This window comes from Rhinoderma darwinii, chromosome 1 (genome assembly GCF_050947455.1).
Source record: "Rhinoderma darwinii isolate aRhiDar2 chromosome 1, aRhiDar2.hap1, whole genome shotgun sequence".
NCBI classification, from domain to species: Eukaryota; Metazoa; Chordata; class Amphibia; order Anura; family Rhinodermatidae; genus Rhinoderma; species Rhinoderma darwinii.
In genome coordinates, this window is record NC_134687.1 from 515163139 (window position 1) to 515187545 (window position 24407).

At 44.8% G+C, this 24407-nt stretch overlaps 1 protein-coding gene across 2 annotated transcripts in view; it reads left to right on the forward strand.

Moving 5' to 3' along the window:
- Positions 1–7416: 7416 nt before the first annotated feature.
- CCDC112 (coiled-coil domain containing 112) overlaps positions 7417–24407 on the forward strand; it is a 47425-nt gene continuing 30434 nt past the window's right edge. Inside the window, exons 1-2 of one of the 2 annotated variants that reach the window (XM_075854819.1) lie at positions 7417–7497; positions 13649–13761. In XM_075854819.1, coding sequence (XP_075710934.1) covers positions 7420–7497; positions 13649–13761 — 191 coding nt within the window. In that variant the 5' untranslated portion in view covers positions 7417–7419. Of the gene's footprint in view, positions 7498–7595; positions 7764–13648; positions 13762–24407 lie in introns of those variants that run through there. The other variant, XM_075854820.1, reaches the window with a different exon arrangement.

Genomic DNA, 24407 nt, shown 5'->3' on the forward strand with positions numbered 1-24407 from the left:
TGTAGCTATCTACAGGGGGTTTGTGTGTGGAGCTATCTACAGGGGGGATGTGTGTGGCGCTATCTACAGGGGGCTGTGTGTGGCGCTATGTACAGGGGGCTGTGTGTGGAGCTATCTACAAGGGGACTGTGTGTGGAGCTATCTACAGGGGGGCTGTGTTTGGAGCTATCTACAGGGGGGCTGTATCTGGACCTATCTACAGGGGGGCTGTGTGTGGCGCTATGTACAGGGGGGCTGTGTGTGGAGCTATCTACAAGGAGGCTGTGTGTGGAGCTATCTACAGGGAGCTGTGTGTGGAGCTATCTACAGGGGGGCTGTGTGTGGCGCTATCTACAGGGGGCTGTATGTGGAGCTATCTATAGGTGGTCTGTGTGTGGAGCTATCTACAGGGGGTCTACGTGTGGAGCTATCTACAGGGGGTCTGTGTGTGGAGCTATCTACAGGGGGGATGTATGTGGCGCTATCTACACAGGGGCTGTGTGTGGAGCTAATTACAGGGGGCTGTGTGTGGAGCTAACTACAGGGGGCTGCGTGTGGAGCTATCTACAGGGGGCTGCGTGTGGAGCTATCTACAGGGGGACTATGTGTGGCGCTATCTACAGGGGGCTGTTTGTGGCGCTATCTACAGGGGGATGTGTGTGGAGCTATCTACAGGGGGCTGTGTGTGGAGCTATCTTCAGGGGGCTGTGTGTGGAGCTATCTACAGGGGGCTATGTGAACCTATCTACAGGGGGTCTGTGTGTGGAGCTATCTACAAGGGGTCTGTGTGTGGAGCTATCTACAGGGGGGATGTGTGTGGCACTATCTACGGGGGGGCTATGTGTGGAGCTATCTACAGGGGGGATGTATGTGGCGATATCTACAGGGGGCTGTGTGTGGCGCTATCTACAGGGGGGCTGTGTGTGGAGCTATCTACAGGGGGGATGTGTGTGGCATTATCTACAGGGGGGCTGTGTGTGGAGCTATCTACAGGGGGTCTGTGTGTGGAGCTATCTACAGGGGGTCTGTGTGTGGAGCTATCTGCAGGGGGCTGTGTGTGGAGCTATCTACAGGGGGGCTATGTGTGGCGCTATTTACAGGGGGCTGTGTGTGGCGCTATCTACAGGGAGCGGTGTGTGGAGCTATCTACAGGGGGGATGTGTGTGGCGCTATCTACAGGGGGCTGTATGTAGAGATATCTATAGGTGGTCTGTGTGTGGAGCTATCTACAGGGGGTCTATGTGTGGAGCTATCTACAGGGGGGATGTGTGTGGAGCTATTTACAGGGGGCTGTGTGTGGAGCTAACTACAGGGGGCTGCGTGTGGAGCTATCTACAGGGGGACTATGTGTGGCGCTATCTACAGGGGGCTGTGTGTGGAGCTATCTACAGGGGGGCTGTGTGTGGCGCTATCTACAGGGGGTCTGTGTGTGTAGCTATCTACAGGGGGTTTGTGTGTGGAGCTATCTACAGGGGGGATGTGTGTGGCGCTATCTACAGGGGGCTGTGTGTGGTGCTATGTACAGGGGGCTGTGTGTGGAGCTATCTACAAGGGGACTGTGTGTGGAGCTATCTACAGGGGGGCTGTGTTTGGAGCTATCTACAGGGGGGCTGTATCTGGACCTATCTACAGGGGGGCTGTGTGTGGCGCTATGTACAGGGGGGCTGTGTGTGGAGCTATCTACAAGGAGGCTGTGTGTGGAGCTATCTACAGGGGGCTGTATGTGGAGCTATCTATAGGTGGCCTGTGTGTGGAGCTATCTACAGGGGGTCTACGTGTGGAGCTATCTACAGGGGGTCTGTGTGTGGAGCTATCTACAGGGGGGATGTATGTGGCGCTATCTACACAGGGGCTGTGTGTGGAGCTAATTACAGGGGGCTGTGTGTGGAGCTAACTACAGGGGGCTGCGTGTGGAGCTATCTACAGAGGGCTGCGTGTGGCGCTATCTACAGGGGGACTATGTGTGGCGCTATCTACAGGGGGCTGTTTGTGGAGCTATCTACAGGGGGGCTGTGTGTGGCGCTATCTACAGGGGGTCTGTGTGTGTAGCTATCTACAGGGGGTCTGTGTGTGGAGCTATCTACAGGGGGGATGTGTGTGGCGCTATCTACAGGGGGTCTGTGTGTGTAGCTATCTACAGGGGGTCTGTGTGTGGAGCTATCTACAGGGGGGCTGTATCTGGAGCTATCTACAGGGGGGCTGTGTGTGGCGCTATGTACAGGGGGGCTGTGTGTGGAGCTATCTACAAGGAGGCTGTGTGTGGAGCTATCTACAGGGGGCTGTGTGTGAAGCTAACTACAGGGGGCTGTGTGTGTAGCTATCTACAGGGGAGCTGTGTCTGGCGCTATCTACAGGGGGCTGTGTGTGGAGCAATCTACAGGGGGGCTGTGTGTGGAGCAATCTACAGGGGGGCTCTGTGTGGAGCTATCTACAGGGGGGCTGTGTGTGGCGCTATGTACAGGGGGGCTGTGTGTGGAGCAATCTACAGGGGGCTCTGGTGGATGATTTTTCCATTGACCGGTAGCAGAGTTACACAACTGGAAAAAAAAATACCTATCATGTAACTCTGCTACCTGTCAATTGAAAAGTCATCAACCACAGGGTCTCCCTCTTGACTTTCATTGTTCTCAGCCTTTTGGTTTGTCCTGCAGCTGCTGCCGCCGTGATGAGCAAATGTTATACCCAAGTTAGGAAAAGTAACAAAGACGATATAACCTGATCCATAATATTGGTGATAACCATAGTTTTTTTTTTTAATTGTAAGTCTAGAGATCCACAGTGAGAATATGATCTTGTCAGGGGCGTAACTAGGAAAGACTGGGCCCCATAGCAAACTTTTGACTGGGGCCCCCCTCCCCTTGTAGATAGTGCCTTTTTTACAGCCCCCCCTGTAGATAACACCATACAGCCCCCTCTGTAGATAGCGCCATACAGCCCCCTCTGTAGATAGCGCCATACAGCCCCCTCTGTAGATAACGCCATACAGCCCCCCCCTGTAGATAACACCATACAGCCCCCTTTGTAGATATCTACAGAGGGGGCTGTATGGCGTTATCTACAGGGGGGGGACTGTATGGCGTTACCTACAGGGGGGACTGTATGGCGTTATCTACAGGGGGGACTGTATGGCGTTATCTACAGGGGGACTGTATGGCGTTATCTACAGGGGGGTCTGTATGGCGTTATCTACAGGGGGGACTGTATGGCGTTATCTACAGGGAGGACTGTATGGCGTTATCTACAGGGGGGCTGTATGGCGTTATCTACAGGGGGGATGTATGGCGTTATCTACAGGGGGGACTGTATGGTGTTATCTACAGGGGGGTCTGTATGGCGTTATCTACAGGGAGGACTGTATGGCGTTATCTACAGGGAGGACTGTATGGCGTTATCTACAGGGGGGCTGTATGGCGTTATCTACAGGGGGGACTGTATGGCGTTATCTACAGGGGGGACTGTATGGCGTTATCTACACGGGGGACTGTATGGCGTTATCTACAGGGGGGACTGTATGGCGCTAACGCCATACAGCTCCCACTGTAGAGAACGCCATACAGTCCCCCCCTGTAGGGAACGCCATACAGCCCCCCCTGTAGGGAACGCCATGCAGCCCCCACCTGTAGGGAACGCCATACTGCCCCCCCTGTAGGGAACGCCATACAGCCCCCCTGTAGGGAATGCCATACAGCCCCCCTTGTAGGGAACACCATACAGCCCCCCCTGTAGGGAATGCCATACAGCTCCCCCCCTGTAGGGAACGCCATACAGCCCCCCTGTAGGGAACGCCATACAGCCCCCCTGTAGGGAACGCCATACAGCCCCCCCTGCAGGGAACGCCATACAGCGCCCCCCTGCAGGAAACGCCATACAGCCCCCCCCTGCAGGGAACGCCATACAGCACCCCCCTGCAGGGAACGCCATACAGCCCCCCCCTGCAAGGAACGCCATACAGCCTTCCCCTGCAGGGAACGCCATACAGCCCCCCCTGTAGGGAACGCCATACAGCATCCTCAAACCCCCCAAAAAATGCGACCTACAGTGTGTCCTACAAATAACATGCATCCCCTATCCACAGGACAGGGGATACATGTGTGATCGCTGGCAGCGATAAGTCCCCCGCACAAGCGCGACCGGCGCTCCATTCATTTCTACGGAGCTGCCGACACATACCCCGGAAGTCCGAGGTTTCTCATGGAGAACTTCAGGGGACTCTCGGTCCCCCGTTCTCCCTATCAATGCCAGCGATCACACATGTATCCCCTATCCTGTGGATAGGGGATACATGTCTTTTGTTTAACCCGTTAGTGACCGCCAATACGCCTTTTAACGGCGGCCACTAACGGGCTTTATTCTGATGCATATGCCTTTTTACGGCACTGCATCAGGATAAAGTCAACAGAGCAGGGAGCGTCAAATCTCCCTGCTCTCAGCTGCTAGAGGCAGCTGAGGGCTGGGAGCGTCCCTGCTCTGCCGGGTGAGATCGATATTAGTATCGATCTCACCTGTTTAACCCTTCAGATGCGGTGCGCAATAGCGAGCACCGCATCTGAGTGGTTTTGGAGAGAGGGACGGAGCTCCCTCTCTCTCCCACCGACACCCGGCGATACGATCGCCGAGTGTCTGTGTCTCTAATGGCAGCCGGGGGTCTAATAAAGGCCCCCAGGTCTGCCTGGAGCGAATGCCTGCTAGATCATGCCGGAGGCATGACCTAGCAGATGCCTGTCCGTTTTAAACGGACAGGCAGTAATACACTGCAATACAAAAGTATTGCAGTGTATTATAATAGTGATCGGAGAATCGCATATTATAGTCCCCTAGTGGGACTAGTAAAAAAGTAAAAAAAAAGTTGAATAAAGTTAATTAAAAAAAAAAATGTGAAAAAAATTAAAAACCCAGCTTTTCCCCATACATAATGCTTTACTATTAAAAAAACAAAATAAAGTAAAAAAGTTACACATATTTGGTATCGCCGCATCCGTAACGACCCTGACTATAAATCTATTACATTATTTAACCCGCACGGTGAACGCTGTAAAAAATTTAATAAAAAACTATGGAAAAATTGCTGTTTTCTGTGAATCCTGACTTAAAAAAAATGTGATAAAAAGAGATCAAAAAGTCGAATCTACTCCAAAATGGTACCAATAAAAACTAAAGTCTTCAAGCAAAAAAAAGCCCTCATACGACCGCATCGGTGAAAAAATAAAAACGTTACGGCTCTTCAAATATGGAGACACAAGAACAAGTCATTTTGAAAAAAAAGCGTTGTTAGGCCTCATTTACACGAGCGTGTGCGTTTTGCGCGCGCAAAAAACGCAGCATTTTGCGTGCGCAAAAGGCACTTGACAGCTCCGTGTGTCATCCGTGTATGATGCGCGGCTGCGTGATTTTCGTGCAGCCGCCATCATAGAGATGAGGCTAGTTGACGTCAGTCACTGTCCATGGTGCTGAAAGAGTTAACTGATCGGCAGTAACTCTTTCAGCACCCTCGACAGTGCATTCCGATCACCATATCGAGTAACCTGTTTAAAAAAAAAGAGGTTCGTACTTACCGAGAACTTCCTGGCCGTTGCCTTGGTGACGCGTCCTTGGTGACGCGCCTCTCTTGACATCTGGCCCCACCTCCCTGGATGACGCGGCAGTCCATGTGACCGCTGCAGCCTGTGCTTGGCCTGTGATTGGCTGCAGCTGTCACTTGGACTGAATTGTCATCCCGGGAGGTCAGACTGGAGGAAGAAGCCGGGAGTTATCGGTAAGTCAGAACTTTTTACACGTTCACGTATATTGGAATCGGAAGTCACTGTCCAGGGTGCTGAACCAGTTTAAACTCTTTCAGCACCCTGCACAGTGACTGTCTCCTGCCGGGTTCGGTCAAAACGAGTTCGGCCGAACCCGGTAAAGTTCGGTTCGCTCATGTCTAAGACACTCCGTTTGGATGTTTGTAAACAGAAAAGCACGTGGTGCTTTTCTGTTTACATTCAGTTTGACAGCTCTTGCGCGAATCACGCAGTTCGCACGGAAGTGCTTCCGTGCGACCTTCGTGGTTTTCACGCACCCATTGACTTCAATGGGTGCGTGATGCGCGAAAAACGCACGATTATAGAACATGTCGTGAGTTTTACGCAACGCACTCGCGCTGCGCAAAATTCACGCATCGTCTGCACTGCCCCATAGAGTAATATAGGTGCGTACGACACGCGTGAAAAGCACGCGCGTATATTACGCTCGTGTAAATGAGGCCTTACTGTGTAAAAGTAGTAAAACATACAAAAACTATACAAATTTGGTATCGTTGCAATCGTAACAACCCGCTGAATAAAGTTATTGTGTTATTTATATCACACGGTAAACGGCGTAGATTTAAGACGCAAAAAAGCGTGGCGAAATTTCAGGGTTTTTTCTATTCCCCCCCCAAAAAAAGTTAATAAAAGTTAATCAATAAATAATATGTCCCCCAAAATGGTGCTATTAAAAAGTACAACTTGTCCCGCAAAAAACAAGACCTTATACGGCTATGTCGACGCAAAAATAAAAAGGTTATAGCTCTTGGAATGCGACGATGGAAAAACGTAAAAAATGGCTTGGACATTAAGGTCTAAAATAGGCTGGTCATTACCTCCCTGCTCTGCCGTAGTGTTCAGTTGCGTCCAGCTGTAGCAGCCATAGCGGCTGCTAGCGGAGCCTCCGGCCATGGTGGGGGCCCGTGCCAGCGGGCGACACGGGCTCCCTCATGCTGCGGGCCCCGTAGGAGCCGCTACGGCGGTAGTTACGCCACTGGATCTTGTTATTTGAGGAAGGATCTGGCCGTGATTTGATGTGTTGATGCGGGATATTGGGTGTGGTTAGGGGGAGTGGCTTAAAATGCCCCTCTTTTCCAAATTCAAAAGTTGGGAGGTATGCCTAAGGGTATGTTCACACGGCAGCGTCCATTACGGCTGAAATTACGGAGCTGTTTTCAGGAGAAAACAGCTCCTGAATTTCAGACGTAATGGCATGTTGCAGGCGTTTTTCACAGCGTCCATTACGGACGTAATTTGGAGCTGTTTTTCTATGGAGTCAATGGAAAACGGCTCCAATTACGTCCCAAGAAGTGACAGGCACTTCTTTGACGCGGCCGTCTTTTTTTTAAAAAAATGACGGTCGGCACAGAACATCGTAAAGCCCGATCAAATGGGCAGATGTTTGCCGGCGCATTGGAGCTGTATTTTCGGACGTAATTCGAGGTTAAAACGCCCAAATTACGTCCGTAAATAGGGTGTGTGAACCCAGCCTAATTGTCCATTTATGTCATGTTTTAATGTATTTAGTATTATGTTTTCTATGTAATCAATGCTGTAACACAATAAATTCCCCATTGGGAATGAAAAGAGTATTATCTTTCTATCCCACACAAAAAAAAAAAAACCTCTACATAAAAAAACTGCCTGTCAGAATGTGGGAATGCAAAATCTCTGGGTCCTCAGAGAAATAACAAATGCTGAAGGAAAAATTGTAAACGGTATTGAAGTCTTAAAACAGGTTAGTGAGCTGAAGCAATGTCACCGACAAATCACGACATGCCAAGGAAATGCAAAATGGGCGGCCCACAGGTTAGACTGCAGCAGCGCTTCCCGCCGGCGGGCAGGTATGATATGTGTTGCCGCACCTTGCGACCTTCCTCCACTCATGTCCCCTCCCCGGACATCGCTCCTCCCAGGGGTGCGTTGTAAGCGAGTGTCCGTTGTAGCAATAACATGGCAGCCTTAGCAACCGGGAGCACGGAGACTAGAGACGCCGGAGTACAGGTACATGACGATAACGTTACACGAGCGGCGGCTATGTGCGGATGTAACGGGGCAGAGATTTCCTGTCCGCAGATGAGGGCGCTGCTGTGCGGTAAGACACCGGGCACTACCGCACTAAAGCCGCAGCTCTCCAGTAATGATGACATCGCCACCACAGCATCGTCTACAGCTGTCAGCAGCTTCTATTTTTATTTGGTTTGCCACTGCCTGTAATATAGAAAACTGCTATGGTGACATGGTAGAGAATGTAAAGCGCTTTACATGAGTTTTGGGCGCTACTACATAAATAAAAAAAATACAATCAAAATCTTTATGTTCACTTCCAGTAGGGAGCGTCCACATGAGAAACGCATCAAAGATCGAGGCAAAACCGCAGACTGTTTTACTGTGGCGGTTTCACTATGCGGTTTTTACAGGTGAAACATCCTAAGATAAATAAGCTTTAAGGCCCCATGCACACGACTGTAAAAACTCCCGTAATTACGGCCTGTAATTACGGGCCCATGGACTTCTATTGGCCACGGGTACCTCCTAGTATGCTTACGGGAAGGTGCTCGTGCCGTTGAAAAAGATAGAACATGTCCTATTTCAGGCCGTAATTACGGCACGGGCAGCCCATACAAGTCTATGGGGCTCCCGTAATTACGTGTGACTACGTGTGTGCACCCGTAATTACTGGCGCGTTGCTAGGCGACGTCAGTGTATAGTCACTGTCCAGGGTGCTGAAAGAGTTAAACGATCGGCAGTAACTCTATCAGCAGCCTGGACATTGACTTCCGATCACAATATAGATAAAGCTGTAAAAAAAAAAAAAAGACGCTCATACTTACCCAGAACTCCCTGCTTCTTCCTCCAGTCCGGCCTCCTGGGATGACGTTTCAGCCCATGTGACCGCTGCAGCCAATCACAGGCTGCAGCGGTCACATGGACTGCCGCGTCATCCAGGGAGGTCAGACTGGATGTCAAGAGAGGGACGCGTCACCAAGACAACGGCCGGGTAAGTATGAATTTATTTTACTTTTACTGCGGAAAGGGCTGTCCCTTCTCTCTATCCTGCACTGACAGAGAGAAGGGCTGCCGATTACTGCAGTGTAATTTTGCAGCGAAAACGTGCCCGTAAATACTGGTGGAATACGAGTGACACCAGACCCGTATTTACGGGCACGGGTCCGTAAATACTGGTGCAATACAGGTCGAATACGTGTGACCAATGACCCGTATTTACGCCAGTATTTACGGGTGGACAAAAATACGGTCGTGTGCATGAGGCTTTTGGAATGAAGCCGCATCATAAAACTGCAGCAATTCGTGGTAAAACTGGATGTGTATTTGTGCTGCCGGTTTTATTTGGTTTTAGCCGCGCAGCCAAAAAGTCTCTTGTAAACGCACACACAGACCTTTATCACACAGTGCAAATTTGATGAAGATTTTTGTTGTTTTTTTTTTTTTTTAATGCCAAAACTAGGATCGGAACCTAATCAGAAGAGATATATAAAAGGAGGCATTATATGTATGCTCTGCTGGATAGAATTCTGGTTTTGGCTAAAGTGTGCAAAATCTGGAACAAATATGCAGTGTGTGAACAAGTCCTTAACCCCCTTCCCGCCGCAGCCCTTTTTCAGATTTTCATTTTCGTGTTTTCCTCCCCACCTTCCAGAAGTCATAACGTCTTTATTTTTCCGTCGATATAGTGCTATGAGGGCTTGATTTTCGCAGGACCAGTTGTACTTTTTCGTAGCACCATTTATTTTGCCGTATAATGTACTAGGAAACGGGAAAAAAATTATTTGTGGGGTAGAAAATGAAAACAAAAACAGTGATTCCTCCATGTTTTTTTGCACGTCGTTTTTACGGAATTCACTGTGCAATTAAAACAGCAAATTAATTTTATTCTATCGGTCAATACGATTACGCCAATACCAAATATGTGTAGTTTTTTCTATATTTTACTACTTTTACAAGTAAAAACCTAAGTGTAAAAAAGAAAATTAATTTTGTGTCGCCAAATTCCGAGACCCGTAACTTTTTTATTTTCCCGTCGATTAAGTGGTATGAGGACTTATTTTTTGCGGGATAAGCTGTAGTTTTTAATGATATCACTTTTTTTATTTTATTTTGTGTGGGAGATTAGGTGACCATAAAATAGACATTCTGGCGTTTTACATTTTATTTTTTTTTACGGCGCTCACTGTGCGGGTTAAATAATGATATATTGTAATAGTTCAGACTTTTACGGACGCGGCGATACCAATTATGTTTCTTTTTTTACTATGCTCTAGGGGGTGTGAAGGATGGTTTATTTGCTCATATTCTCTGTATGAAATTACATTATGAATTATCAAGCAGGATGCCGAATTACTAAGATATGTATTATGTGAAAGTGATTATAATAATGTTTAAATGATTTAGTTTCGTGCAGCAGCCATCTTGTCTGGAGTTCCCATCTTGTTTCTTTTGTAGTGAATAAGAAAGTCATTGTTCCTTTAAGAGAAGTATATTAATGTTGATTTCGTATGTTTCTTAGTTAGTTATTTTTGACCTTGGTTCCCATACGAAGCTTGCAGAGAAGGGAAAGGGAGTGAGATGGGAGGGTTGAAAATATGCATGTGGGAATGCCTCCCCCATCTTACAGGAACATTCTTGCCAAGAGAGATAAGGCCACCTGCAAACCTGATGTGTGAAGATTTATAATGATGTATCTGGAATGTATTGTGTGTCTGTAATTGGCTGAATAACAAATATCGTCACATTGTCTCTGATTGGTTAACCTCAAGTCTACACCCCTTCTGAATGATAGTATTGTAATTCAGTTTGGCAAGAAACCTCCAGAGGAGTATTTTGAGCATACCAGCAGCGTCTGTGTGTTATTTCTCCTCGCTCGATATATATATATATATATCGGTATGAAATCTACTGATTAGGATGCTGGATAAAGTGCCTGGCGTGAGTGTCTGTTGGAACACTCGTCTAAATTTCAATCTAATATATTTTGAGCCATTGACTTCCACAACAGGGGAAAATGGGAAAAGTGTTTTTTTTAATATATATATATATATATGTATATGTATGTGTGTATTTTACACACATATATATATATGTATGTGTGTATTTTACACAAAAAAAAACAACTTTATTTAACTCATTTTTACTTTGTTTATTAGTCCCCCTAGAAGACTTCAACCAGCGACATACATTAGTATTGGGCCTCATTTACACGAGCGTATTATACGCGCGTGCTTTTCACGCGTGTCGTACGCACCTATAATAGTCTATGGGGCTGTTTAGACGATGCGTGAATTTTGCGCAGCGTGAGTGCGTTGCGTAAAACTCACGACATGTTCTATATTCTTGCGTTTTTCACGCAACACGCACCCATTGACTTCAATGGGTGCGTGAAAACAACGCATGCCACACTGACGGTCCTGCGTTCCATGCGCGAAAATCACGCAAGAGCTGTCAAAAGGATGAATGTAAACAGAAAAGCACCACGTGCTTTTCTGGTTACAAACATCCAAACGGAGTGTCAAATTAGAGATGAGCGCACCGAACTTCACCGGGTTCGGCCGAACTCGTTTTAACCGAACCCGGCAAAAAATGTTCGGGTACGCAACGTCAGGAGACAGTCACTGCCCACGGTGCTGAAAGACTTAAACTGTTTCAGCACCATGGACAGTGACTTTCGATCACAATATACATATACGTGTAAAAAAAAAAAAAGAAGTTCTGACTTACCGATAACTCCCGGCTTCTTCCTCCAGTCCGACCTCCCGGGATGACAATTCAGGCCAAGTGACAGCTGCAGCCAATCACAGGCCAAGCACAGGCTGCAGCCAATCACAGGCTGCAGCGGTCTCATGGACTGCCGCGTCATCCTGGGAGGTGGGGCCGGATGACAAGAGAGGGACGCGTCACCAAGGCAACGGCCGGGAGACCGGACTGGAGGAAGCAGGCAGTTCATGGTAAGTGTGAACGTCTTTTTTTATTCACAGGTTGGTGTAGATTGTGATCGGCATTCACTGTCGAGGGTGCTGAAAGAGTTACTGCCGATCAGTTAGCTCTTTCAGCACCTTGGACAGTGACGGGCGTCGACTACCTCATCTCTATGATGGCGGCTGCGCGAAAATCACGCAGCCGCGCATCATACACGGATGACACACGGAGCTGTCAATTGCCTTTTGCGCACGCAAAACGCAGCGTTTTTTTGCGTGCGCAAAACGCACACGCTCGTGTAAATGAGGCCTTGCAGTGTATTGTACCAACGATCTAACTATCGCTGGTTCAAGTCCCCTAGGGGGACTAATAAAATGTGTAAAAAAAAAATAAAAAGTTTAAAGAGAATCTTTCACCTCCCCATACATGTGCAGCATGTAATGGGGAGGGCTGCACAAACCCTGGGGCACTTTAAAAAAAAATTCTATCCGTTATTTAGATATCGGTGCCGTTATATATGGCGCCCGATATTTAAATGTCAATGGGGCATGTAATGGCAAGGGGGTGTGTTACTATTGCTGTGACACTGTCCAATCAGATACGGACAGTGTTACAACAAGAGCGAGGAGAGAGAGAGTGTGCGCGCACGCGCTCACTCTTCAGCTGTCAAGATCAGTCTTCTGTCGAACTGGCAAGGGGGCGTGTCTCTGCTACAGACATTGTAAGGGCAGATACACACGAACGTTGCATTTTTGTGCGCGCAAACAACGCTGCGTTTTGCGCGCGCAAAAACCATTTGACAGCTGCGTGTGTCTGATGCGTGGCTGCGTGATTTTCGCGCAGCCGCCATCATAGAGATGAGGCTAGTCGACGGCCGTCACTGTCCAAGGTGCTGAAAGAGCTAACTCTTTCAGCACCCTCGACAGTGAATGCCGAACACAATATCGCAAAACCTGTAGAAAAAAAAGATTCGTACTTACCGAGAACTTCCCGGCCGTTGCCTTGGTGACGCGTCCTTGGTGACGCGCCTCTCTTGACATCGGGCCCCACCTCCTTGGATGACGCGCCCGTCCATGTGACCGCTGCAGCCTGTGCTTGGCCTGTGATTGGCTGGAGCTGTCACTTGGACTTAATTGTCATCCCGGGAGGTCAGACTGGAGGAAGAAGCCGGGAGTTAGCGGTAAGTCAGAACTTCGTTTTTTTTTCTACAGGTTCATGTATATTGGGATCGGAAGTCACTGTCCATGGTGCTGAAACAGTTTAACTCTTTCAGCACCATGGACAGTGACTATCTCCTGACGTCGCGTACCGATAATTTTTTTGCCGGGTTCGGCTGAACCCGGTGAAGTTCGGTTCGCTTGTCCGGCTTCGCTCATCGCAAAGACACTCCGTTTGGATGTTCGGAAACAGAAAAGCACGTGGTGCTTTTCTGTTTTCATTCATCCTTTTCACTGCTGTTGCGCGAATCACGCTCGTCCCACGGAAGTGATTCCGTGTGGTGCGCGTGATTTTCACGCACCCATTGACTTCAATGGGTGCGTGATGCGCGAAATACGCAGAGTTATTGAACCTGTCGCGCTTTTTGCGCAGCAGACAAACGCTGCGCAAAAAGCACGGACTGTCTGTACTGCCCCATAGACTTGTATTGGTCCACGCTCGTGTGAATCCCCCCTAAGAGCTGGAGACAGGAGAGCGCGCATGGCTTTATCGACGGAAAAATAAAAAAAAGTTATGGCTTTTAGAATGTGGGGAGGAAAAAATTAAAATTAAAAAAAGGGCTGACCGAAAAGGGTTAAACATTACTTGCATTCATATTAAGATTGTAAATATTGTGTATAAAGTACCCAAAAACTTTGAAGAATGTGACTCCATGCAATTGGTAAAGGAAACCATTGTTCTCACGTTTGTAGTTGGCTGTAAGATGAGATACACTGACACACATTTATTTTGTGCAGGATGATAGCAGTTTTTCCATTCCCGGTGGAGATAATGCTCAAAACTGGAAGCTGAAAGCTGAACAAGCGAAAAAAGCCGAATTCATCCGTGAAGCTGACAAACTCCGACACCAGTAAGTAGTCACTGACTTCAGGAGTAGGTGGTGGAGGTCTCACTTATAAACTTACAGTGTAACTCTGAACTTACAGTTCCATGAAAAGCATATTTAAGCTTGGACTGAACCCTCAGATTTGGCTGAATTATTAGGGAATTGCATATGCAGTATGTGCATATGTCATTGAATTTTCAGCGGCTTCCGTGCTTTGGGTTCAGTTTGTCGTTTGCTCTTCAGTGCATGCGCGAATCCCAGGACGCGTCACCAGGGAAACGGCGCAGAGAGCGATAACTGACGGCCAGCGGCGGGAGCCAGCGTCCCACATCACAACTCATGCGCTACCCCAGCACTGATACGAGATGTGAGTAAATATCAAATTAGGTTTAAAAGACCAATCTAAGTGGATGTACAGGATGTAGTTCATTTATATAGGTTATAATAGAATGTATGAGCATTGCAAACTGTATGTTAATGCCCGATGGTGGATGCATTAGATCAGGGGAGAAGAAAGGAAATATGAATACCAGATTAAAGAGTGAATAGTCGTGCCCAAAGGAAAAGAACAAAAGATTTACAAAAAATATCAATTTATATACATATATACAAAATAAGATACAGTGACCAAATAATAAAAGTATATAATAATATATAGAAGAAACAAGTGATATATTAGTCATTATACGATAGCTCATATAGAAAACAAACGTGAATAAGGCAGTACATAGTTTATAACATGTGAAATGCAACCACTAATGTATACTAAACATGCCCATATTAGTGGTTGCATTTCACCGTTATAAACATTTAGCATTATTTATTTTAAACATCATTTTGTGATTTCTTTTTTTCTTTTTTTTGCCGTGCCCCCGTTGGCACTTTAACACTTTTTGAATTGCGTACTATGTACTGCCTTATTCAAGTTTGTTTTCTATATGAGCTATCGTATAATGACTAATATATCACTTGTTTCTTCTATATATTATTTATTTGGTCACTGTATCTTATTTTGTATATATGTATATAAATTTGATATTTTTTGTAACTTTTTTGTTCTTCTTTCCTTTGGGCGCGACTATTCACTCTTTAATCTGGTATTCATATTTCCTTTCTTCTCCCCTGATCTAATGCATCCACCATCGGGCATTAACATACAGTTTGCAATGCTCATACATTCTATTATAACCTATATAAATGAACTACATCCTGTACATCCACTTAGATTGGTCTTTTAACCCCTTCCCTCTTTAGCCACTTTTGACCGTCCTGACAGAGCCTCATTTTTCAAATCTGACATGTTTCACTTTATGTGGTAATAACTCCGGAATGCTTTTACCTATCCAAGCGATTCTGAGATTGTTTTCTCGTGACACATTGGACTTTATGTTACTGGCAAAATTTGCTCGATATGTTCAGTATTTAATTGTGAAAAACACCAAAATTTAGCGAAAAATTACAAAAATTAGCATTTTTCTCAACTTAAATGTATCTGCTTGTAAGACAGGCAGTTATACCACACACAAGTGTTGCTAATTAACATCCCCCATATGTCTACATTAGATTGGCATCGTTTTTTGAACATCCTTTTATTTTTCTAGGATGTTACAAGGCTTTGAACTTTAGCAGCAATTTCTGACATTTTCAAGAAAATTTCAAAAGGCTATTTTTACAGGGGCCAGTTCAGTTGTGAAGTGGCTTTGAGGGCCTTATATATTAGAAACCCCCAAAAAGTCACCCCATTTTAAAAACTTCATCCCTCAAAGTATTCAAAACAGCATTTAGAAAATTTCTTAACCCTTTAGACTTTCCACAGGAATTAAAGCAAAATAGAGGTGAAATTTACAAATTTCATATTTTTTTGCAGAAATTAATTTTTAATCCAATTTTCTTTATAACACAGAAAGTTTTACCAGAGAAATGCAACTCAATATTTATTGCCCAGGTTCTGCAGTGTTAGGAAATATCCCACATGTGGCCGTAGCGTGCTACTGGACTGAAGCACCGGCTTCAGAAGCAAAGGAGCACCTAGTGGATTTTGGGCCTCCTTTTTATTAGAATATATTTTAGGCACCATGTCAGGTTTGAAGAGGTCTTGGGGTGCCAAAACAGTGGAAACCCCCCACAAGTGACCCCATTTTGCAAACAACACCCATTGAGGAAATTATCTAGGGGTATAGTGAGCGTTTTGACCCCACAGGTTTTTTGCAGAAATTATTGGAAGTAGGCCCTGAAAATAAAAATCTAAATTTTTTTCAAAGAAAATGTAGGTTTAGCTAATTTTTTCTCATTTCCACAAGGACTGAAGGAGAAAATGCAGCGCAAAATTGTAAAGCAATTTCTCCTGAGTAAAACACTACCCCACATGTGGTCATAAACGGCTGGTTGGACACACGGCGGGGCTTAGAAGTGAAAGAGCGCTATTTGGCTTTTGGAGATCACATTTAGCAGGAATGGTTTGCGGAGGCCATGTCACATTTGCAAAGCCCCTGAGGGGACAAAACAATGAATATTCCCAAAAAGTTATTCCATTTAGGAAACTACAACCCCTGAGGAATTCATCTAGGGGTGTAGTAAGCATTTAGACCCCATAGATGTTTCATAGAATTTATTAGAATTGGGCAGTGAAAATAAAAACAATCTTTTTTTCTTCAATAAAACTTAGCTTTAGCGCAAAATTTTTCATTTTCTCAACAAATAAAGGAAAAAAAAGAACCCAACATTTGTAAAGCAATTTCTCCCGAGTACGTCAATACCCCATATGTGGTCAGAAACTTCTATTTGGGCACACGGCAGGGCTCAGAAGGGAAGGAGCGCCATTTGGAGTGCAGATTTTGCTGGATTGGTTTCTGGGCGCCTGTGGGACCAAAACAGTGGAAACCCCCCAGAAGTGACCCCATTTTGGAAACTACACCCCTCAATGCATTTACTTAGTGGTGTAGTGAGCATGTTAAGCCCGCAGGTGTTTTGTAGAAATTAGTGTGCACTCCATGTTGCAGAGTGAAAATGGGATTTTTTCCATAGATATGCCAATGTGTGGTGCCCGGCTTGCGCCACCATAACAAGACAGCCCTCTAATTATTATGCTGTGTTTCCCGCTTTTAGAAGCACCCTACATGTGACCCTAATCTTTTGCTTGAACATTTGACCAGGCTCAGGAGTGAGAGAGTACCATGCGAAATTGAGGCCTAATTTGGCGATTTACAAAGTATTGGTTCACAATTGCAGAGGCTCTGATGTGAAATAATAATAAAAAGAAACCCCTGAGAAGTGACCCCATTTGGAAACTGCACCCCTCAATGCACTTATTAAGGGGTGTAGTGAGCATTTCACCCCACAGGTCTTTTCCATAAATGAATGCGCTGCGGATGGTGCAAATTAAAAATGTATATTTTTCCCTAGATATGCCATTTCAGTGGCAAATATGTCATGCCCAGCTTATGACACTGGAGACACACACCCCAAAAATTCTTAAAAGGGTTCTCCCGGGTATGGCGATGCCATATATGGGGAAGAAAACTGCTGTTTGGGCACGCTGTAGGGTTCAGAGCGGAGGGAGCGCCATTTGGCTTTTGGAGAGCGGATATTGCTTGATAGTAGTTTTGTTTGAGCAGTGCTGGTGTTTCCGTTTATAATGTGGGGGTACAAGTAAGCTGGGCAGAGTACATCAGGGGCATAGTCAGGTGGTATAATAATGGGGTAAAAAAAACAATAAAATGATCCATAGATTTGTGTTACGCTGTGAAGCAATCCTTTCTGCACAGGCCGGTGTCGCACTGATATATGGCGTCCTTTCTTATGCCCCTTTTGGTCCACACTCCGCACCTTTGCAGTTTGGGGAATTTTGCTGGGAAAGTGTTGTCCTGGTATAATACGGACACCCTCGCTTCCAGCGGACATGTTTGGGCCCTCCCTTTCCTGGTTCCCTAATTTTAGGTCCTTGATAAATCGCCTCTTCAAACAACTGCATATGTTTTATTTCCTGACTTATTGGAGCCATAACTAATTTAATTTTTTCATAGACGTAGTTGTATGAGGGCTTTTTTTTGCGGGACGAGCTGTAGTTATTATTGGTAAAATTTTGGGGTACACGCGACTTTTTGATCACCTTTTACCCTATTTTTTTCTGGAGGCCAGGTAAACAAAGAACTGCAATTCTGGCATAGTTTTATTTTGGTTTTTTTATACAGCGTTCACCAAGTGTTATAAATTACATGTTAACTTTATTCTGCGGGTCAGTACGATTCCGGCGATACCTATTTTATAGGACTTTTTTATGTTTTGCAACTTTTTGCACAATAAAACTACTTTTGTAAAAATAATGTATTTTTTCTGTCGCCAAGTTGTGAGAACCATAACTTTTAAATTTTTTTGTCGACGCAGCTGTATGAGGGCTTGTTTTTGCGAGACGAGCTATCGTTTTTATAGGTACCATTTTTGGAATACGTGCGACTTTTTGATCATTTTTTATTCCAATATTTATAGGTCAAAGTGACCAAAAAACAGAAACTCTGGTATAGTTTTTTTACGGTTTTTTTTATGCGGTTCACCGCGTGCAATAAATAATATAATATTTTGATACCTCAGGTCGGGACAGTTTTCCGGCAGCGAGGCAGGGACTCCTAGCATCGCACATAACTATGATGCTAGGAGCCCGGCTCCCTGCAGTGTGTTCGGTCCGGGACTTGCGGCCGAAATACGTTCCGTCCATTACGGACGTAATGTGCTCGTGTGAATCCAGCCTAAGACAGCACATAGCGATCTAAAAGGATCCCTATGCGCTGACTAAATGAATGGAGAGGAGTGCATGACGCTGAGTGGTCAGCGTCATACACTCCTCTGTACAACGCCCACTTGGACTAAAGTAAAAACACGATTAGACGCGAAGTCTCACAGGACATAGGTATAAAGGTGGGAGAAAAAATCTCAACCATCCATATGACACAATTAGAGATAAAGACTCTAACAATATATAATAAACCAGAGAAAAAGAGTCCATATATATCCACATCTGAAGAAATTAAACATCTTTATTGATAATAAATACATAGAACAAAAAACAGAGAATCTAAAAATGAGTCCTTGACTAAGTCACAATACCAATATAAAACGGAATATTAAGTCACATAAGAGTATACATGTTACATTGATAATCGGAATTACTCCTACACAGGGTATATCTATAGAAGTTATATAAATAATAAGATGTAAATACAAAAAGTACAGCAGACCGGACCATTAGACCGTTTGCCTAAGGAAACTAGTGTTCCTGGGGAAATAACAAGTGTCCCTATGAATCCAGTGAATGCACTTACCCATATTGAGGAGAATCGTGTGACCCAGAGTGTGGAAGTGCGCCCCGACGCGCGTTTCGCTTGTAGCTTTCTCAAGGGGTGCCGATATTATGGTTGTGCCTAGTTTAAGTACTGGTCTTCACTGTCCTTTAATCATTATAAGCCAATCAGGCGCCGATATGAGCGGCGCCTAATTGACAATGGTGGCGCCCAGGGATGACGCACAGGGATACACTGTCGATGAACGTCACTATCCCACTGCGCATGCGCGAATCCCGGGACGCGTCACCAGGGAAACGGCGCAGGCGCAGAGACGGAAAGACAGCCCATCGACAGGAATCGGCGTCCCATCTACTCCTTCTACCCAAAGGTCCCAGCAGGAAAGTGAGTATGTGTATGTGAAAGGTAATAAGTGGGAGAAAAGCCCCCCCAGAGTTACAACTCTCTTCATGAATCCGTTATATATACAAAGTTACTCACTCATAGAGTCGGTCCTAAATAGTGCCATCTAGTGGATAAAATAGAAAATACAAAGACTAACTAGATCTCAAGACATAGTGCATTGTCAATAGATTTTAGGATATAAATCTCATTGGTTGTATTCAAATTTAATACACAAGTGTTATTATACATGATCAATAATGCAATACAAATAAATAATTAAATAAATACATAACAAGTGCATATACATTAAATAATATAAAGAAATTTTTGTTGTATACAGTGAATATTATGATAAAGTGTAATCATCAATTTCATAAATTAAATAATATGACCATAAAATTCAATTTACGTTATATAAGAAATCAACAAAAAATATAGAAATACATAAACAGTGATTAAGGCAATACAGAGTATGCAATTACAGAAAGTGTACGAGTGCATATTAAAACACAAGTAAGAATACATAATAAAATATAATAAGTAAAATAGAATCATATAAAAAGCAACAACAAAAAAAAAACAAAAAAACACAACCAACCACAATAGTGTTATGACTAAAAGACTCAATAGCCTAAGTACATATATACATGTAAAGTATAATAAATTACATCAGTAATAGAGAGTATATAAAAAATACTAAGAAAAGTGAAGATGGAGTGAACGCTTCTTCTATCCATGATTCGTCCTGGACTTCATGTTGGTAGCATATATATATGACAGAGATACCGAACTTTAATAGATATTCAAATCTAGGCACAATCTAAAATAAGACAGAAAGCACTTTAATATCATATTAAAACGTTAAAAGAATAAAAACCGGTAGAAATATCACAGGAAGGCTGCAAAGCTCAAGTTTTCATTTAAACCTATAGGCGTCATGGTGTTCAAAACTGAAATCCATCTGCATTCTTTTTGGGCCAACATTGTCTTCGCATCTCCACCTCTGACACCACAGTGTACCCGGTCAATCCCCCTAACCTTAAAGCTCCTAGGGTCTCCCCCGTGCCAGAGCTTAAAGTGTTTGGGGATGGTTTTAAGTGATGTTAGGTCCTCAATTTCCCTTGCTGCTATTATGTCCCTAACGTGTTCTCTAATGCGAATTTTCAGTTGTCTGGTGGTCAGGCCCACATAAACTTTAGGACAACCACATGTGGCATAGTAGACCACGTAACTCGTATTGCATGATATGTAGTCCAGAATTTTAAAAGTTCGTTCGCCACCTGTAGATGTGAACGTGGTCGATCTGACTACATTAACACAGGCCACACAGTCACCGCTTGGGTAACAGCCCTGGATAGGGCCTCTAGTTGAGAAAGGGTGCATTTGTTTGGGCACGTAGTGACTTTTGATGAGGATATCCTTGAGGTTTTTGCACCTCCTAGCCGTCATCTGGGGATTTTTTGGCAGTGAGGTTGAGAAGGCGTGTTCAGTCTGCAGGACCGGCCAGTGTTTCTTTAATATTGTCCGCATTGTTTCCCATTGATTATTAAAAGTTGAAATAAATCTAACCACGTTCTTGTCCTTGGACCCAGTCTTAACAGGGTGTAAAAGTTTCGTCCTGTCAATATTTTTAGCCCGTCTGTAACCGTTCTTGATACATCTATTACTGTACCCTCTTTCTTGGAAGCGTAATTTTAAATCCCTAGCCTGCCTCTCAAAGCTGGCATCTGACGAGCAAATCCGCCTCATCCTAAGGAACTGACCAAATTCGCGCATGCGCAGTGGGATAGTGACGTTCATCGACAGTGTATCCCTGTGCGTCATCCCTGGGCGCCACCATTGTCAATTAGGCGCCGCTCATATCGGCGCCTGATTGGCTTATAATGATTAAAGGACAGTGAAGACCAGTACTTAAACTAGGCACAACCATAATATCGGCACCCCTTGAGAAAGCTACAAGCGAAACGCGCGTCGGGGCGCACTTCCACACTCTGGGTCACACGATTCTCCTCAATATGGGTAAGTGCATTCACTGGATTCATAGGGACACTTGTTATTTCCCCAGGAACACTAGTTTCCTTAGGCAAATGGTCTAATGGTCCGGTCTGCTGTACTTTTTGTATTTACATCTTATTATTTATATAACTTCTATAGATATACCCTGTGTAGGAGTAATTCCGATTATCAATGTAACATGTATACTCTTATGTGACTTAATATTCCGTTTTATATTGGTATTGTGACTTAGTCAAGGACTCATTTTTAGATTCTCTGTTTTTTGTTCTATGTATTTATTATCAATAAAGATGTTTAATTTCTTCAGATGTGGATATATATGGACTCTTTTTCTCTGGTTTATTAAAGTAAAAACACGCCCACTTGGGCTTTAAGCAACTCATTAGCATAAATCTAAAATCACTAATAAAGTGGTGAAAACAGATCGTTTTTTTTTAAATAAAAAGTACTGCTGTCACCTACATTATACCGCCGATCTCGTTATGTAGGAGATAGGGCACTTATAATGTGGTGACAGGGCCTCTTTAAGGCACGCTTATAAATGGGAATGTTAAAGAGGCTCTGTCACCAGATTATCAAATCCCTATCTCCTATCACTTTTTATTCCAAAGTTTGTAGGGCAAAGTGACCAAAAAACAGGAATTCTTGTATTGTTTACGGTTTTTTTTAAGCTGTTCATAACATAATATTTTTATAGCTCAGGCCGTTACGGTCGCGGCGACACAAAATGTGTATGGTTTATTTTATTAAGGACTTGATAACGGAAAAGGGCGATTGTGTTTTATTTTATTACTTGAAACTTTTCTTTCTATTGAGCCCGTACTCCGATACGTTCATTTCCGGAAAAGGCAGAACAGAAACTAAGCGGCTGAGATTTTCAAACACGGGCGCTTCTGCCGCTTCGTTTTACGGATTGTAACCTGTCATTTACAGCAAGATCTCGCGAGATCACGCTTCCTCTGCTGTAACTACAACAGACAGAGTAACGAAGTGCAGAGATTGTGAATAGACATCCCGTGGAATGTCTATTCACTGTCTAAACACTTCAGTATTGTTAATGTGTTAGTATAAGGATCTAGCAGGATCCCTATGCGCTGAGTAAATGAATGGAGAGGAGTGCATGACTCTGATTGGTCAGCGTCATACACTCTCCTGTACAACGCCCACTTGGTCTAAAGTAAAAATACGCCCACTTGGGCATTAAGCAACTCATTAGCATAAATCTAAAATCGCTAATAAAGTGGTATCGTTGTTTTTAAATAAAAAGCATTACTGTCACCTACATTATAGCGCTCATCTCCTTATGTAGGAGATAGGGCACTTCTAATGTGGTGACAGAGCCTCTTTAACAGAGGCAGAGTGAAGGCAGCCCTGGGGGCCTTCATTAGGCCCCTGGGCTGCCATAACAACTATAGTCACCCCCCGATCTCGTTGCGGAGAGGGCGACGGGCTGTCGGAGGGGGCTGCCCCCCTCTTTTTAACGCCTCAGATGCTGTGGTCGCGATTAACTGCAGCATTTGAGGGGTTAAACAGCCAGGAACAGCGCGATCGCTGCTCCCGGCTATTAGTCCCGGGTGTCGGCTGTAAAACACAGCCGACTCCCGCAGCATATGGAGCGCGCTCCAAACATTACCCCCCGCACCATTACGTACTGGTGCGTCATGGGGTTAAAGGCTATGTAAACCTTTGAATGTGGTTTTTGTTGTTCTTTTAATTTAAAAAAAGTTTACCAGTCTGTTTGGTGCTACTTTCTAAATACTTTTTATTAAAAATAATCTTTATTTTGGGGTAGAGCGGTTTTGTATTCTGTATACAGCGCAGCTGTATCGTGCACTGATCCTTTATCTGTCAGGTCCATGGGACTGACTGTTCAGTGTCAGTGGGTCCATCGTGTCTCCGTTCATAATTTAGATGTGATCGATAACAGATGAATCTTTAAGTCCCACGGATCTGACAGATAAGGGTTTCAGGGCACAATACACCTGCTCTGTATACAGTATACAAAGCAGCTGAATCTTAAAAAGTAAAAATAATTTTTAATAAGTATTTACCAAGTTTCATAACACACACGAATAAACTTTTTTTTTATTTAAAAAAAAACACCTTTTCAGAGGTGTATATAGCCTTTAAGATCTCCCCCCTCCCCCAGGTGTCCCCTTCTCCCAGGTATCCGCTCTCCTTCCTCTACCCCTCCCTTCAGATATCCTCTTTTCCGCCAGTTATCATCCCCCAGTATAATGCCTCCTACAGTGTCACCCTCCATTATTTTCTCCTTCCCACTACACTTATTTCCCACCTCACTCAATAACATCTCCCTGCCCCTATTGTCATCTAACCCCCCCATAGAAAGCAAGTTTCTTACCCACTCTATATGACATGCTCTTGACACTGAAGCACCGCATTGTATCACTAGCAGCAGCTCTACAATGGCTCTTATCTCCTGTGCTGTGTAACGTGACAATAAACCTGTCTTCTACCTCTGGTTACACTGCACGGGAGATAAGAGCCAACGTAAGAACTGCTGCTAGTGATACTGCACTCAGCACTGCTTCATAATCTTGTAAGAGCCGGGTACGATCCAGTACTCGCCCATCTGTAGAGATGGGCGGGCACTGGGGCGGCTGCAGGCTGGTAATATGAGGCTGGAAAAAAAACAAAAACAGTGGCCCTTCCTACCCTGGTAATGCTAGGCTGCTGCTGTGTTGAAACTGGCTGGTTATGGAAATGGGGGGGACACAATGCAATTTTCTTATTTTTTTTTTAAAAACGACGTGTGGTCCCCCCATTTTTCATAACCAGCCAGATACAACATAGCAGCAGCCTAGCATTACCAAGGTGGTAGGGGCTACTGTTTTTGACCCTTTCCAGCCTCCTAATACAAGCCTGCTGCCGCTCCAGCGCCCGCCCATCACTGCAGATTGTCGGCTACTGGATCGTACCCTGCTCTTACCAGCACCCCTTGTGGCGGTGCGTACG